Source organism: Acomys russatus, chromosome 27 (assembly GCF_903995435.1).
Source record: "Acomys russatus chromosome 27, mAcoRus1.1, whole genome shotgun sequence".
NCBI lineage: Eukaryota > Metazoa > Chordata > Mammalia > Rodentia > Muridae > Acomys > Acomys russatus.
This window is the reverse complement of record NC_067163.1, coordinates 5692947-5709309: the sequence shown is the minus strand read 5'-3', so window position 1 is coordinate 5709309 and position 16363 is coordinate 5692947. Positions and strand designations below refer to the sequence as shown.

Genomic DNA, 16363 nt, shown 5'->3' with positions numbered 1-16363 from the left:
TTGATCTGCTTGCTCTTTTTAACATGTGATTGTTATAACCCACATCCATCCACACATGCACTGCTCTCTGCGTCGAGGGCATGTTAGCGTACACAACACAGGAGTACAGCTATGCATTAGCTTAGGGTGTAAAGTTGATTACGTGAGAAACCCAGAGCAAGTTAGTTTGCTTTTTACATTGTCCTCTTTAAGGCAGGTTAAACAAACAGGCCGAGTAGACAGTGGGAGACCAGGCTGTCTTACATGACCTCATGGTATATTATTAACTTGGCATGAGGTCCAGTAAAAGTTCCAGTGTCTTTGACTAAAGAGATAGTCCCATGTTGCCACAGGTCACCATAGGCTTTGTGCCACTGCTGTAGCAGTGGGCACACCTTGCTTGTCAGGCCAGTAACATAGCATGCGGAGTTCACTGCTGGGTGACACCATTAAGGACTCTTTTCCTCAGAAGTCAGCATAGTGCTGTCAAGTACTGTGAAAGTAGCTAGCTGTGGGAAGTCCTCAGGGCTAGCACTTGGGGAGGAGCAGAGACAGGTGGATTTCTGTGAGTTTGAGACCATCTTGGTCTACACTGTGAGTTCTAGAGCAGCCAGGAAAAGAGAGACCTTGTCTCAAAAAGCCGACACCCTCCAACAGCAGAGAACCCAGTGGCTTGACAGTGGCCGTGGTCCCCAGAAGCACGTCACAAGTGGGAATGAGCCGGACTCTGAGCTTGGTGGTGTCAGAACTTCAGTGCTAAGCAGGAAAATGCACATGTTTGCTGAAGGTCACAGGGTCAGCACTACCCTTTCAAATGGCAGCTCAGGTAGGAGACACAGGATGTTTAACAGCCACGGGGTTAAGGGGCACTGAACACAAGTGTCTGCAATGTGGGACAAGTGCAAATGCAATTTTATTAAGTCCTAGAATTTGGAAGCTGGGGTGCCCTGTAGGTGACATAAATGCAGGGTTGCTCTGGTGGTGCAGCTACAGCAGGGAGGGCCACAAGAGAGGGTGCTGGGGATGCTGGAGAGATGGTTCAGAGGTTAACAGCACTGGCTGCCCTTCCAAAGTTCTCAGTTCAATTCCCAGCAACCACATGGTGGCTTACAACCATCTATAATGAGATCCTGGTGCCCTCTTCTGGCATGCAGACAGAACACTATAGATAATAAATAAATTTAGAGAGAGAGAGACAGACAGACAGACAGACAGACAGAGACAGACAGAGAGAGAGAGAGACAGACAGACAGACAGAGGGGCTGCTGGCCTGGTACCCGCCTACCTCCTGTGTTCTTGACCTCTGGTGCGTTTTATTTCCTAGATACTGTCAACACCAAGATTGACATTATATGGATTAGGGGCTCACAGTTACATTTCTTTGGAGAAGGCACGTTTTAACCACTTCTCAGGCAAATCGATCTGGCAGCACCCTCAGTGTGAAGGTGTGCTTGGAAAGGAGGGAAGTCTCCCATGGAGATGAGCCTTGTTGAGACACACCCCAGGTTAGAAGTTCCCTGCGTGAGCCAGGCGTGGTGGCGCACGCTTTTCATCCCAGCACTTGGGAGGCAGAGGCAGGCGGATCGCTGTGAGTTTGAGGCCAGCCTGGTCTACAAAGTGAGTCCAGGACAGCCAAGGCTACACAGAGAGACCCTGTCTCAGGTTTGGTTTTCTTGTGTGTCTCGTGTATGCACCTATGGGAAAATGACATCCAGCTATGGAGGGGCCTGGAAAGACAGCTGTGGCAGAAAACCTGACAGCCGCACAGGGCGGGATAGGTGACGAGCCAGGTACACCAGTGTTCCCAGAGAGGACAGGAATGCATGGGTGAGAAGTGTCTGCTGCGAGGGCTGTGTGGGCTTCTTACTGCACTCCACGGTGCAATATTGTCCTGGAGGCTACACATTCACTGAGGTCCCTGCAGGTGTGGGTTACTGCCCTGTGTCCTGGGGTGACACAAGCTTCGTGGACCCAGCTGTGGTAGGCGCAGGGCTGCTTAGAACCCCTGTAGGCATCTCTTCACCCACCTCAGAGGGGACACCTTTCTTTTTGTTTCAGGCCATTTACACGTGAAAGGCAAAGAAGAAAAGATGTCCAAATCCCTAAAAAACTACATCACCATTAAGGTAAGGTGATAGGCAGTGTGTGGGGTGCACGGGAGTGGCTGGTGACTGCTGAAGTGGCTTCGGGGCCTCTGCTGGAAGAAGCCACAAGCAGCAGCCTGTGCCAGCCCTGCATGGTCCCCTCCAGGGACCTGCTCTTCTGGTCTCAGGGTTCAGGGCACCACCCTCAGGTCTGCCCCTCCCTCTGCTGCTGTCTTCATGGACCCGCCTTTCATCTTGCCTTCCCAGAATTGCATCTCTTCCATTTTTCTTCCTTCCTCTCTTCTCTTTTCTTTTTGTAAATTTTTAAGAAAGATTTATTTATTTATTATATATACAGTGCTCTGCCTGCATTTACACCTGTAGGCCAGAAGAGGGCATCAGATCACTCATTACAGATGGTTGTGAACCACCATGTGGTTGTGGGAATTGAACTCAGGACCTTTGGAAGAGCAGGTGGCGCTCTTAACCATTGAGCCATCTCTCCAGCCCCCTTTTTGTAAATTTTTAAAAGATTTATTTATTTTTATTTTGTGTGCATGACTGTTTTGCCTGAATGTCTGTGATGCATCCAGAGAGGCCACTGGAGTCAAACTCCACTGGAACTGGAGTTGTGGATGGTTTTTGGTTATGAGCCTTCATGTGGGTGCTCCTCTTTCCTCTTGTAAATTTCCTTTCAAGACTCACATTTGTGTTGCCAGGCGTGGTGGCACACGCCTTTAATCCCAGCACTCGGGAGGCAGAGGCAAGTGGATCGCTGTGAGTTTGAGGCAAGCCTGGTCTACAAAGTGAGTCCAGGACAGCCAAGGCTACACAGAGAAACCCTGTCTCGAAAAACCAAAAAACAAACAAAAGAAAAAGATTCACATTTGTGAATGGCTGGAGGGTGCTCCTTGATGCGTGTTACGTTCCTGGTCCACAGTACACCTTCAGCTCCTGTTTTAGAATTGTGTGTGTGCTGGGGTGGAGGGGTGAAGAAGAGGGATGGGAGTGGGGGAGTAGGGGGGAGGGGGTGGCTTACATTCACGAGAGGGGGAGTACCCTTGGAAGAGGGTGGCAGAGACCCTGGAGCTGGAGTTACAAGTAGTTGTGAGCTGCCTGACAGGTGCTGGGAATTGAACTCAGGGCCTCCACAAGAGCAGTGTGTGCTCTTAACCCGTGAGCCATCTTTGCAGCCTAGGCCCTCAGCTTTCCTTTTCCTCGTAACATGGACTCTTGGCAGTGTCTGAGCTGTTCGTCTTTTGAACACTCCATGTTTGGGGTTTGTCTGCTTCTTTGTGGTATCATTCTGTCTCCTGTGTTTACTGAAGTGATGCTCGAGGCGTGACTCTGTTCGGGTGGGCCACGGTGGAGGGGACACTTCGCAGGTGCTGCTTCGTCACCTCGATTTCCTCCCAGTTTGTGCTCCCTGGTGTTTGGCCACTGTGTTCCAGATGCCACCAGATCCTTCCATGGTGGAAGGCTTACTTCCTGCCTGTGAACTTTAGGGATCTGAGCCAGCGTGCCTTCCCCCTGGGGCTTTACTGATGTCTCTTTCACTGTTGCTTTAGAGCCCTGTGAGTTAAGGGTGTGCTTGGTGCATTGTGAATTCGTTCCTATTCTTCTGGGAGTTGGGGTCACCTCAGACTCGGCCAGGGTGGGCCACTTTGCCTTTGAGTGACCTTACATAATCTAGTTTCTGTTTGCCTTACTGGGGCGTTTCACTGCCTTCAGGCGGGTCTGGACGTACCCCATGCTGACCATCACTGCGGAGATATGATTTCTGACTAAGGAGGAAGTCATGTTATTTCATTTGCATATATTTGATATGTCTAAGTCAAATTTAATATCACAAGTTTTTAAGTTTTAGCCTTTCCCCCTTTTACTAAATTCTTTTTCTATAACTGTGTATGGACTTCTTGCTTTCTATTATACACAAAATAAGTATAAAAAATTGCTATAAGGGGCTGGAGATATGGCTCAGTGGTTAAGAGTGCCGCCTGCTCTTCCAGAGGTCCTGAGTTCAATTCCCAGCAACCACATGGTGGCTCACAACCATCTATAATGTAATCTGATGCCCTCTTCTGCAGATTAAGCACTCATATGCAATAAATAAAATCTTTTTTTTTTTTTAAGATTTTTTTAATTTACTTTATGTATATGAGTGTTCTATTTGCATGTGTGCCTGCATGCCAGAAGAGGACACCAGATCTCATTATAGATGGTCGTGAGCCACCATGCGGTTGCTGGTAATTGAACTCAGGACCTCTGGGAGAGCAGTCAGTACTCTTAACCACTGAGCCATCTTTCCAGCCCTCAATAAATAAAATCTTAAAAAAAATTGCTCTAAGATGATGATGAACAGTAAGACAAAGGAGTAAAGTTTAAGAGTTACGTCTCTCTCATCCATTTGATGGCTAGCACTAGGGACTGCACCAGGGTCTCACCGGCTAGGTGGGCGCTGTACCGCTGAGCCACGTCAGCAGCTCATACATTACATTCTGACACGGTGGGAGGAGAGTGCCAACTCCAGCTAGATGTCTTCCAGCCTCCACACACACTGTAGCACGCATGTGCCCCCCACTCCAGCCTCCACACACTGTAGCATGCATGTGCCCCCCCCACTCCAGCCTCCACACACACTGTAGCACGCACGTGCCCCCCCACTCCAGCCTCCACATACACTGTAGCATGCATGTGCCCCCCCACTCCAGCCTCCACACACACTGTAGCACGCACGTGCCCCCCCACTCCAGCCTCCACACACACTGTAGCATGCATGTGCCCCCCACTCCAGCCTCCACACACACTGTAGCACGCACGTGCCCCCCCACTCCAGCCTCCACACACACTGTAGCATGCATGTGCCCCCCCCCCTCCAGCCTCCACACACACTGTAGCACGCATGTGCCCCCCCCCTCCAGCCTCCACACACACTGTAGCACGCATGTGCCCCCCCCACTCCAGCCTCCACACACACTGTAGCATGCATGTGCCCCCCCCACTCCAGCCTCCACACACACTGTAGCACGCATGTGCCCCCCCACTCCAGCCTCCACACACACTGTAGCACGCACGTGCCCCCCCACTCCAGCCTCCACACACACTGTAGCACGCATGTGCCCCCCCACTCCAGCCTTCACACACACTGTAGCATGCATGTGCCCCCCACTCCAGCCTCCACACACACTGTAGCACGCATGTGCCCCCCACTCCAGCCTCCACACACACTGTAGCACGCATGCCCCCCCACTCCAGCCTCCACACACACTGTAGCACGCACGTGCCCCCCCCACTCCAGCCTCCACACACACTGTAGCACGCACGTGCCCCCCCACTCCAGCCTCCACACACACTGTAGCACGCATGTGCTCCCCCACTCCTGCCTCCACACACACTGTAGCACGCATGTGCCCTCCCTCCAGCCTCCACACACACTGTAGCACGCATGTGCCCCCCCTCCAGCCTCCACACACACTGTAGCACGCATGTGCCCCCCCCCACTGCAGCCTCCACACACACTGTAGCACGCATGTGCCCTCCCTCCAGCCTCCACACACACTGTAGCACGCATGTGCCCTCCCTCCAGCCTCCACACACACTGTAGCACGCATGTGCCCCCCCCACTGCAGCCTCCACACACACTGTAGCACGCATGTGCCCCCCCACTCCAGCCTCCACACACACTGTAGCATGCATGTGCCCCCCCACTCCAGCCTCCACATACACTGTAGCACGCATGTGCCCCCCACTCCAGCCTCCACACACACTGTAGCATGCATGTGCCCCCCACTCCAGCCTCCACACACACTGTAGCACGCATGTGCCCCCCCACTCCAGCCTCCACACACACTGTAGCATGCATGTGCCCCCCCACTCCAGCCTCCACACACACTGTAGCACGCATGTGCCCCCCACTCCAGCCTCCACACACACTGTAGCATGCATGTGCCCCCCACTCCAGCCTCCACACACACTGTAGCACGCATGTGCCCCCCCACTCCAGCCTCCACACACACTGTAGCATGCATGTGCCCCCCCACTCCAGCCTCCACACACACTGTAGCACGCATGTGCCCCCCACTCCAGCCTCCACACACACTGTAGCATGCATGTGCTCCCCACTCCAGCCTCCACACACACTGTAGCACGCACGTGCCCCCCCACTCCAGCCTCCACACACACTGTAGCACGCATGTGCCCCCCCACTCCAGCCTCCACACACACTGTAGCATGCATGTGCCCCCCCACTCCAGCCTCCACACACACTGTAGCACGCATGTGCCCCCCACTCCAGCCTCCACACACACTGTAGCATGCATGTGCCCCCCACTCCAGCCTCCACACACACTGTAGCACGCATGTGCCCCCTTGAATATAATGTATGCACATGTTGTACACTTATCTCTTCACACATGCCAGGAGCTCTCCTGAAGAGTTCTGGTACCTGACACGTACAAATGCTGTGCAAATTATTGTTAGACACTGTTGTTTGGGGGAATAGGGAAAGAGCAAGAGGTCTGCACGTGCTCAGCCCAGGTGCACTGCAGTGTCTTCAGCCTGTGAATGGTTGAGCATGGGGCCCGTGGGTGTGCACAGGGTGGGGTCTGGTGACCTTCAGGAAGATGGCACCGAGGTCGTGCACACATGGTGTTCCTGGGATATCATGCTGGCAGTGAGCAACGGGCAGAACTTCCATCCTATGCAGTGAGTGGCCCCAGCTTTGACAGCTTCTCCAGTGTCCAACAGACACTGCAGTCAGATCGACATCCTTGTTGATTTCTCGCAGAGCAGCAGGTGATTTTAGTCATGCATTTCTCTCTTAGCTGCTGTGTGCTTTCTCTCTCCCCTCTCCCCCAACTCTCACTTTATCAGTTTACTTCTGGCCAGTCTGCATCTGCCCTCGGCCTGTGGTTCCTCACCTGTGGCCGTGATGTGCTCTTGCCTCACATGTCAAGAATCATCATCAGATTCTGGTCCCTCATGGGACCACGACCACAGGGAGCTTAATCTGGGTCCTAGTGGGCAGGAAAGTTTCTGGTGACTCGGTGGAGGCGGAGCCCGTGCCTGTGTGCCTGGGGATCACCCTCCTGGCTACCCCGCCTCTCCAAGCCATAGCTGTGTCTTCTTTAAAATGAGGTGATAGCACAGTAGTTGTGAGGTGCCTGTGAGATGAAATTATGTGAAGTGTGGTGAGACAGGGAGGGCCTGATGGCCTGGGAGTCTCCCCAGCATGGGGTGACGGGTGCCAGCTCCTTCTCTTTACAGGCTCGCCATGGTGGCACCGTTAGAGCCTGCAGTGTCTCCTCTCAAGATTGGCTGTTTGTATGATGCTGCCTGACCTGGTGGGTCAGCTGTTTACTCTGAGGTTCCCCAGTACTGACTTAAACACGGCATCCGGTTTCACTCTCAGGTAGCCCTGGCCAGGTTGTGTGGTGGAACCAGGGACGTATGGACACTGGTGACATCCATAGTTCAGAGCAGGGACACCCTTTGAACTGTCCGCAGGATCAAAGGCTGCAGGGACACTGACCCCTGGACTTCTATTTGCATTGCTGCCCTGACGCCACAGCAGTGCCCCTAGAGGCCAAAAGGAAAATAGCGTTAAGGTTGGGGTTTCAAAGATCTGTCATCTCAGATATGATCCAAACAAAGTCACCCAACTTCCTTTCTGGAGCAAGGAAGAGACCTCGATTTCCTGGTTACCCCAGGTCTGAAAGGAAGATGGTGGCTTTTAGAAAATGGGAGAACTTCATAGACAAGATGTGTGCAACGTTATAGTGTAGATTGTCTGCTGACTCCATGAGGACAGGCAGGAACGCAGAGAAGGTGTGGGGTGCAGGCAGAGTGGGTCCAGGCCGGCATGGCCCTTCCTGCTGGGCAGGCTGCAGTCAGGAGCTCCCAGGTGAGCTGACTGCAGCTGCAGGCTCCTGATATGAAGCCCACGGCTGCAGCTCTGTGTAGAAAGCTCTGTGCTGTGCTTGGCTAACAACTGAAAAGGGTTTTGAAAACAACAGCGAAAGAGACCCAGCTCACCTGGTGGTGTGGCAGTTGGGGGGCTCAGAGCAGAGCCCCATGCAGCCTCTGAGGAAGGAGGGTGCTGGTTTCTAGGTCTGTAAGCATCCCTTCTGGGTCCCCACAGTTGTGATGTGTTACCCTAGCATGCTGTGTGTGACTCCTGCTCACCCACTCACATGTCCACTCGGGATGCTGCTTCTTGTGGTTGTGTGTCCACAGTGACACAACCTGAGGCATGCCTGGCATATGTGCGGCATGGTAGACAAGGCAGTCTGGGCTATTCAGGCAGCAGAGAAACCCATTCTCTTAATTGGGGAAGGTGCACACAGGAGATGGAACTTGAAATTATACAGCTGTCATTCACCAGGGCCACCCTGGATAGCAAAGCCACAGGTCCACTCTCATGTGCATGTACACATGCACTTACCCTTATGCATAATCAGACACATGTGCACCTACATTCACATGTGTACATGAACCCACATGTGTACATGAACCCACATGTGCACATGTACATGTATACACTCATGTGCACTTGTGGGCACATAAACTTGCATACTTAAACTCACGTTGGCACTCGTGTGCACTCACAGATACATGTACACATATACACATAGAAACAGGTATAAATGCACTCACATAGACACTTGCACACTCTTGTATACTTAGAGGACACACACACACACACACACACATGCACAGCAGCCTGGTGAGGTCTAGAACCTTTTTGTCATTGTGATGTAAACACAGGAGTGAGCACATAGGGTCCTAGATGACACTGTGACACTTCGATGGAAAGCGTGGACATTGGCTGCCTTGGCACACTGCTTTGCTGGCAGTCCGCAGCAGGATGACCTGACTGTGGCCACCCTCCCGCACGTGGCAGGCACGGGTGGGTCTGTGCCCTGGATCACTGAGCAGTGAGTGGGACTCGGAGTGACTCCTTCTAAACTCAGGCCACTTATCCCCTGTCTTTGCCTAATCCTTACTGTGGCCCAGGGAGGTCATGGAACCCGGGACTGGGCAGGCGGCCTCCTAATAATGCCGCTGCCGTAGAAGAGGGGTGCAGAGTTCTCATCTGGAGAGGACAGACCAGAACCTCCTCTCCCGTGGTGGAGAGGAGTGAACCTGAGGAGGTGCATCAGTGTTTCCTTTCCCCCACCCAGCAGCCCACAGACACATGGTCCTTGTGCAGGTGAAGGCTGTGACCCACTCCTGTGGGGGCGACAGCCTGGGAGGCCCCATGCAGCTCTGGGAGGTGATTGATGCCAGCAACCTTGTACCATGATGCATTTCAGCCGTGCTCAGGGTTACTGCTGAGTGGTCCTGGGCTTGAACATTTCATGTTATCAAGTGGACTGAGCCAGTCTCCGCCCAGCCATGCTGTGGCCTGATGGCTCCTCCTGGTAGCCTGACTTGTCCATGGTAGCCAGGCAGTGCTGGGACATGTCCCTGCTGAGGAAGGGCGTGTCAAGCCCCAGTGACCAGTGGCCACTGTGCACACATCGTTGCCACGGTGACAGTGATGAGGGAGTAAGATGATCTGGGACCTGCTGGAAGGCTGCCTGACTCCCACAGAGGCCTCTGCGGCTTGCGAGGCAGATGGGCTGGAGGGGTCAAGAGAAGTCCCTGGGCACTGGCCCAGGGCCCCGTCTTTGACAGCAAGCCTGGCAGGGATGAGGTGATGTGCCTGCTTCCTTCCTAGGGTCAGCCCTGTCGTCCTCCCTGCTCTATAACAGGTACCCAGGACTCAGGGTACCATGTAGGGAAGGCTTGCCCAATGTTGTGTGATTGATCGGAGCCTCTGATCTCTGCACCTTTCTCACGTTCTTGCTCCCAAGGTGGGAGCATTCACCTCTTATTTTTGTTTTTGGTTGGTTGGGGTCTTTGTTTTGTTTTTGTTTTTTGTTTTTGAGACAAGGTTTCTCTGTGTAACCCTGTTTGTCCTGGAACTCACTTTATCGACCAGCCTGCCTCTGCCTCCTGAGTGCTGGAATTAAAGTCATGCACCACCATCCAGCTGGTTGTGTGTGTGTCTAATATATATTTAAGAGTGCTCTATCTGCATGTACACCTATATGCCAGGAGTGGGTATCAGATCAATTGCCAAGAATTGAACTCAGTACCTCTGGAAGTGCAGACAGTGCTCTTAACCGCTGAGCCATCTCTCCAGCCCCCTATTTTTCAAGATTATAATTATACCATTTCCCCTTCCCTCTCCTCCCTCCATGTCTTGTGTGTGTGCACATGCACGCATGTGTTCAAATCTATAACTTGCTTGGTCTGTATAATGTTACTCATATGTGTGTTTTCAGGGATGACCATTTGGTATTAAAGAGCCAGTCAGTCTTTCCCTGGGGAAAGACTGCTTGCAGCATTCCTTAGTTATCTGAAGCTGTTTGTGGCTGAGGCCCTGAGCGCTCACCTGTCCGTCAGCCGGTCTGTTGTCCTTGTTCAGATCTCATTTTTACAGTCATGTTGGTAAGACTTCATAGTTGTAGCTTCTCTGAGTTTCAATCTCAGTGCAAAATCCCTGCTCCCCTGGCTCTTACAGCTGCCCTGCCCACTCTTCCACAGTGACCCTGGGCCTCGGGGCAGGAGCTGTGTTACACATGTATCAGTTGAAACTGAGCTCCTTCTGTTCCGCTCTCCATCTGTTGCAAAGAGAAGGTTCCTGGGTGAAGGGCGAGAACTACACTTGTCTGTGCGCGTAGGGTAACTGAGGGCTGTAGTGAGGGCTGTGCTGCTTTAGTCAAGTGCTGGTTGTAGGCTCTCCAGGACCCGTGACTTCACCAACCCTGGGTAGTTGGCTAGGTTCCCAGTACCCAGCGGGCCTAGCCAGTTACCACCAAGGGCTGGGTGTCATTACTGCACCCTTAGGGTTATTGTGGCTCGTGGGTGTCATAGCTGGCTGGCATCGCTCGGTGCTTCCTTCCTTGGAAGCTCGCATAGCACTTTCTGGCACCATGAAAGCGGGTCTTCAGGAAGGCTTTCAGGTCAGATAAAGCATTTTGTAAGTCATCTGCCGTGCGGTGCCTGAGGGTCACAAACTTAGAGCATCCGCAGTGTTCTGGGAGCAGCACCATCACAATGGACGGGCAGAGCTCTCGGTCCTGATCTCAGTCTGACCCTGAGCCTGGATGTCAGCTTGTTCTGACCTTGACTGAACTGTTGAACTCTCCTCCCCTCCAGTGAGGACAGGGCAAATGTGCCATCCTCTCTCCCCACTGTCAGTCACACTGCCCCATCAGTTGCCAGGCCTCCTGGTAGCAGCCAGTCCCCGCCTCATGGCCATGTCAGGTCCAAGGCCCTGATGATAGAACTGCTTTCTCAGAGCCTGGTCTGGGTCCTCCCTCAGCCTTTCCTACGGGTCTGACAGTGGCCTTGGGGATGTGAAGAATGGGGAGGAGGTGCTGGGGATCCAGGGACAGTGAGGGTTGGGCATGGCACAGCTCGGGTAGACACCTTCCGCTTGATGCTGCATCACTACAGCCAGTGCTACCATCCTGAGTGACAGCGGCCTGCCTTCCATTTCTAGGACTTCCTGCATTCCTTCTCCCCTGACGTCTTCCGGCTTTTCTGTCTGCGTTCCAGCTACAGGTCAGGTGAGCTGGCTCCCGGGTGCCTGTGGAGGCAGAACGCCAGGCTGGGGTAAGCCTTCCTGCCCCAGGGTTGGGAAGTGAGACTGGAGGAAATTGTCACTGTGAAGCGTGTCCAGGCCAAGTGGCCAAGGCGAGGCTGTCTGCCCATCCATGCACATGTCACTGAAATTAGCTCAGTTGCCCGGCAAGTTCCAGGACAGCTTCCATTGGAGCCTGTTCAGGAGCAGGGCCCAAATGTCCAGGCAGCCCTTTGGCCACAGCTCCGCCTGCCACTGGTTCCTCAGGTTACTGGGCAGTGCGTCAGGGTACACTAGGCATTTCCCCAGCGACCATCCCTTCCTCTGCAGCCATCGAATACAGCGACAGTACCCTGCTGGAAGCCAAGCACCTCCTGCTGGGGCTGGCCTCTTCTGTGGAGGATGCTCGAGCCTATGTAAAGGGACAGCTGACCTGTGGCCCTGTGGGGGAAGATGTGCTGTGGGGGAGGTAAGCAGGCCATACCCACTCGGTGTCACTTGGGGAACAGGTAGCTAGGATGCAGAGGACACCAGGAGTACCTGAGTGAGGCAGGTCGGCTGTGCAGCCTCCCCTCCTGCCAGGTGTCAGCCCCACTTCCCTGTGGTCCTGAGCCCTGCACAGGCTGTGCGCATCTACAGCAAGGCGTGTTTCTATCTTGTTCCAGTGGCTCTCAGTGGCCACAGTCTCTAGGGGAGGGGACTGTCACTTCTGTAATTGACTATTACAAAATCACCTGAGTGAACACTGTGCACTCAGCCAGCAGGCAACTCTTCACAATGTTTATTTGGCTAAGGTGGGAATTAAGAGACTTTGTTATGAAACAGTAGACATCACCTATGAAGGGCCCCCAAGCTAAAATAGTTTTATTTCTTAGGAAAGGATGTTTGTATATCCAGGGTTGGTGCCAGGCCAGACGTGGGCACCGGGGTCAGCTGGAGTGCCTTAGCTGCCTCATCATCCTAGGTGACCCCATATCACACTGCAGGCTGGCCAGCACCAAGGAGGCTGTGAAGGCTGCGCTAGCCAATGACTTCGACACACCGAGGGCAGTGAACGCCATCCTGGACCTCGTGCACCACGCAAACAGGCAGCTCAGGGCAGTCTCCAAGGTAACTTGAAGGATGGTGTGGCGGTCAGGGCGGGGCCCTGTCCTAAGTGAGGAATGGACACTGACCCAGCCATGCAGACCCCTCCTAAAGCGGGCAGCACGGGGCAGCTCCCAGTAACCCTCCCATTCCGTGGGACTCATTTGGGTCCCTTCGTTCAGTGGTAAACCCATGAGCATGGGCAGCAGGTGAATCAGCTCTGTGCTCCTGGCACAGACGGTAGTGTCGCATGGCAGCACGTGGAGGGCTGGCTTTATTGAAACAGGAAGTTAGGTTGGACAGGCAGCTCAATGGTGAAGTGTCTGCCTAGCACATGCTTGGCCCTGAGCTTCAACCTCCAGGACCCACTGTCCCCCTCCAAAAAGAAAACACCCCAAATGAACAGCTATCCATTGGGACCTAGACTCAGATTCCACCCAATTGCGTCTGTCTCGGGGTGTCAGGCCACCGCTGAAGCAGCTCCAGGGGATCCAGATCTGGACTGCAGTGTGCTCCACAGGAACACAGGACCTCAGTGTCAGGAAGTCACCACCCTGGGCTCAACCTGGGCCCTCTGGTCACAAGGCAGGATCTCCACCCTGTGATGGGAGACTTAGGTGGTCATGCAGCTCATCCAGGCCCTCCTTCTCCCGTGGTGACATGAGACGCTAGTGCTGGGCCCTTGCTGGCTTTGTGCAACCTGGTGGTGGATGGCTCCGGGTGGCCATGCAGTTTTGGATTCTTGAATAGATTCCGAGAAGTGACAGTGAGTACCATGGGTGGGCAGTGTGTCCTGTCAAGGGGCACCAGACAGACCACAGTACCTTTCTTCTGAGTCACTTACATGGTCACCAAGCTTGTTTAGGTTGACAGTATACACACTGAAGTCAACCCAGCCATTGCTCAGGGAAACTGGCTTTGGGTGGTTCTAGAGTTCTTGAATGGCAGCCTTGCCTTGCTGTCCAAGCATCACTTCTTGTGAGTCCCATGACACCTAGCCCCTCTGACGTTGGGGGAGGGCAAGCAGAAGCTGACTGCAGAGCAGGTTGGCACCTGCCATTGCAGCCATGTGGCTGGGCTCATATGGGTCTGAATCAGTGACTGATACACACCACTCCCCAGGATTCTCCATTCTCTACTCCAGATCTGAGGCCTACAGCTCTTACCATGCCCCATGCACTGTACCCCATGGCCATGCTTAACTCACAGGACTTGGGTGTGAAAGGTGGGTAAGCTGAGGCATGTTACCAGCACACCAGGACTGTAGGGTCTGCCAGTGAGCCTGGCTGTATGAGGTCCCACAGAAGCCAATCCTTTTGCAGGAAGCTAGTGGTCCAAGAAGTCCCACTGTGTTTGGCGCCATCATCTCCTACGTTGAGCAGTTTTTCGAGACTGTTGGGATTTCTCTGGCAAATCAACAGGTACACCCATCTTTCAATGCTTTGCACTAAAGCTGCCTACATGTTGCACACTGGCCTCTTCTTTCACCAAGTATTCACAGACTGGAGGTGCTGGGTGAACACAGGACTCTATCTAGATTAGTGACTGTACTTATCTATGGACACTAAAGCCCAGGGCCACTATCCGCTCAGCCTGGCAGCTCTTCTCTAGGTGGCCCCTCCTCTGTGCACACAGCTGCGTTCTGCTGGCATTCTCTGCCCCATGCATGGACACCACAGTGGGCTTAAAGCCCCCTTTAGGCTCCCCTTGCTCCTCACTCAGCTGCGCGTGCAGCTTTAGGGCCGTCGAAGAACAAGGCGACGGCTCAGAGCCATCCTCCTGGCTGCCCGTCAGCCCTGCCAAGGCTTCTGTAGCCCCTCCTGGGGGTCCCATGCTGGCTTCAGACAAAGCTGTGTTCTGCTTTTAACAGGGGACACCCTTTGTGCCCCTTACACACCCAGTACAGCTGGACAGACCACTCCATGAAGTCTCAGCATGTGCACACATGCAAAAGGGTGGGCCATTTGACACCTATTGGCTTACATACTTGGCTGCGGCAAAAAGGTTTGTCTTCATCCATGCTTAAGGCTTAGGCTGCGAGCCTCTCCTGTGACAACAGGATTCTGTTGACACTTCCAACACCTGACAATCACTTCTAATGCCTAGAAGGGGTCAAAGCAGGTGTTACTAGCATGAGACAGTTAGGGAATGAACTCCTGCTCGGAGCTGACCCTGTGACTAGCCTTCTGCATGCCCCAACCCACTTAAGATTCCTCAGAAAGGGGCTGGAGCGATGGCTGAGGTCAACAGCACTGGGTTGTTCCTCCAAAGGTCCTGAGTTCAATTCCCAGCAACCACATGGCAGCTCATAGCCATCTACAATGTGATCTGATGCCCTCTAAGTAAATCTTTAAACCCATAGACGTAGCCAAACAGAACCCAGCTGAGTGGTCTCCCAGGGTATGGGTGGTTCCCCGCTTTGCTGGGCACTCATGTCACTGTCTCTGGCTCAGTCTATTTTAGGAGACAGCAACTCAGCAGCTCTGCACTACGTGGTAGATGAACTAGTGCGCTTCAGGCTGAAGGTCCGCCAGTATGCACTGGCCACACCAGGGGCAACCGGGGAGGCCCGGAGACAGCAACTCCAGGAGAGGCAGCCCTTGCTGGAGGCATGTGACACACTGCGCCAGGACCTCGCCACCCATGGCATCAATGTTAAGGTGAGCAGCATTGTAAATACAGGGGACACCAGTGACACAAGAGACAGTAAAGGGGAAGACTGGCCAAGAGAGACCCACTCAACATGCAGATGTGGAGGGGCGAGGAGGCATGCAAGCTAGAAGAACTAAGCTCAGCCTTGTGGGCAAGGAGCTGGCCCTGCCAGGCAGGGTGGCAGCTCTCTGCTTCTTGTGAAGGTGTGATGCCTATTCAGAGCCTTCTCCTTCAGGACAGAGGCAATACGACCTCCACATGGGAACTGCTGGATCCAAGGACCAAACACCAGAAACCTGGAAGCTGAGGCCGGGGCAGGTGCAGTCCCACATGCCACTATGCCATGGCATCTGCTTTTCTGTGATGAAAACTTTATATTAAAGTTGCCAACTGTGGCTGTTTAGCCAACAATAACATGAGCCTGTGCTGCCCATCAGTGTGTTCAGAATTGCCAGCAGAGTTCATTCCCTTTAGTAAGTTCACATCAGCTGTTCAGGACACATTCCTGGGCACTGTTAGCTGGCCCTTTTGCCCAAGGCCTAGATGACACAAGGGAAGCCAAAGAGCACCCCGCTCCTAACCTGGCCTGCAGCTCCTAACCTGGCCTGCAGCGGGGAGGCTAGTCTAGGGAGTGGCCTTGGATGACTGAGTGGCATTTTGCCACACTGCCACACCCAAATGCAGTGGCACCCAAGTTTCCTGCCCTTCACACAGGCCTCCAAAACACCTGTGCATGGTTACTGGGTGCTCTGGGCAGACTACTATAGATAAGGCCCAAGTGTGTCCACAGCATCTGTGAGCCCCAGGTAAAGACCAAACCGTGCACCTACCAGCCACCAGAAGACTGGAGCCCTGTGAGGGGTGTCTAGGAACGGAGGGCATGAGAAGCTCCAAGCGCCCTGCGTTGGAGCAGCCAGATGCAGCAGGG

At 53.7% G+C, this 16363-nt stretch overlaps 1 protein-coding gene across 2 annotated transcripts in view; it reads left to right on the top strand.

Annotated features, from left to right (window-relative positions):
• The window catches only part of Cars2 (cysteinyl-tRNA synthetase 2, mitochondrial), a 40115-nt gene extending 24267 nt beyond the window's left edge, over window positions 1-15848 (top strand). For both annotated transcript variants that reach the window (XM_051169730.1, XM_051169729.1), the window contains exons 9-15: window positions 2038-2105; window positions 11617-11683; window positions 12028-12166; window positions 12684-12807; window positions 14106-14204; window positions 15237-15443; window positions 15671-15848. In XM_051169730.1, the coding sequence (XP_051025687.1) occupies window positions 2038-2105; window positions 11617-11683; window positions 12028-12166; window positions 12684-12807; window positions 14106-14204; window positions 15237-15443; window positions 15671-15742 (776 nt within the window). In that variant the 3' untranslated portion in view covers window positions 15743-15848. The remainder of the gene's footprint in view (window positions 1-2037; window positions 2106-11616; window positions 11684-12027; window positions 12167-12683; window positions 12808-14105; window positions 14205-15236; window positions 15444-15670) is intronic.
• The last annotated feature ends 515 nt before the right edge of the window (window positions 15849-16363 follow it).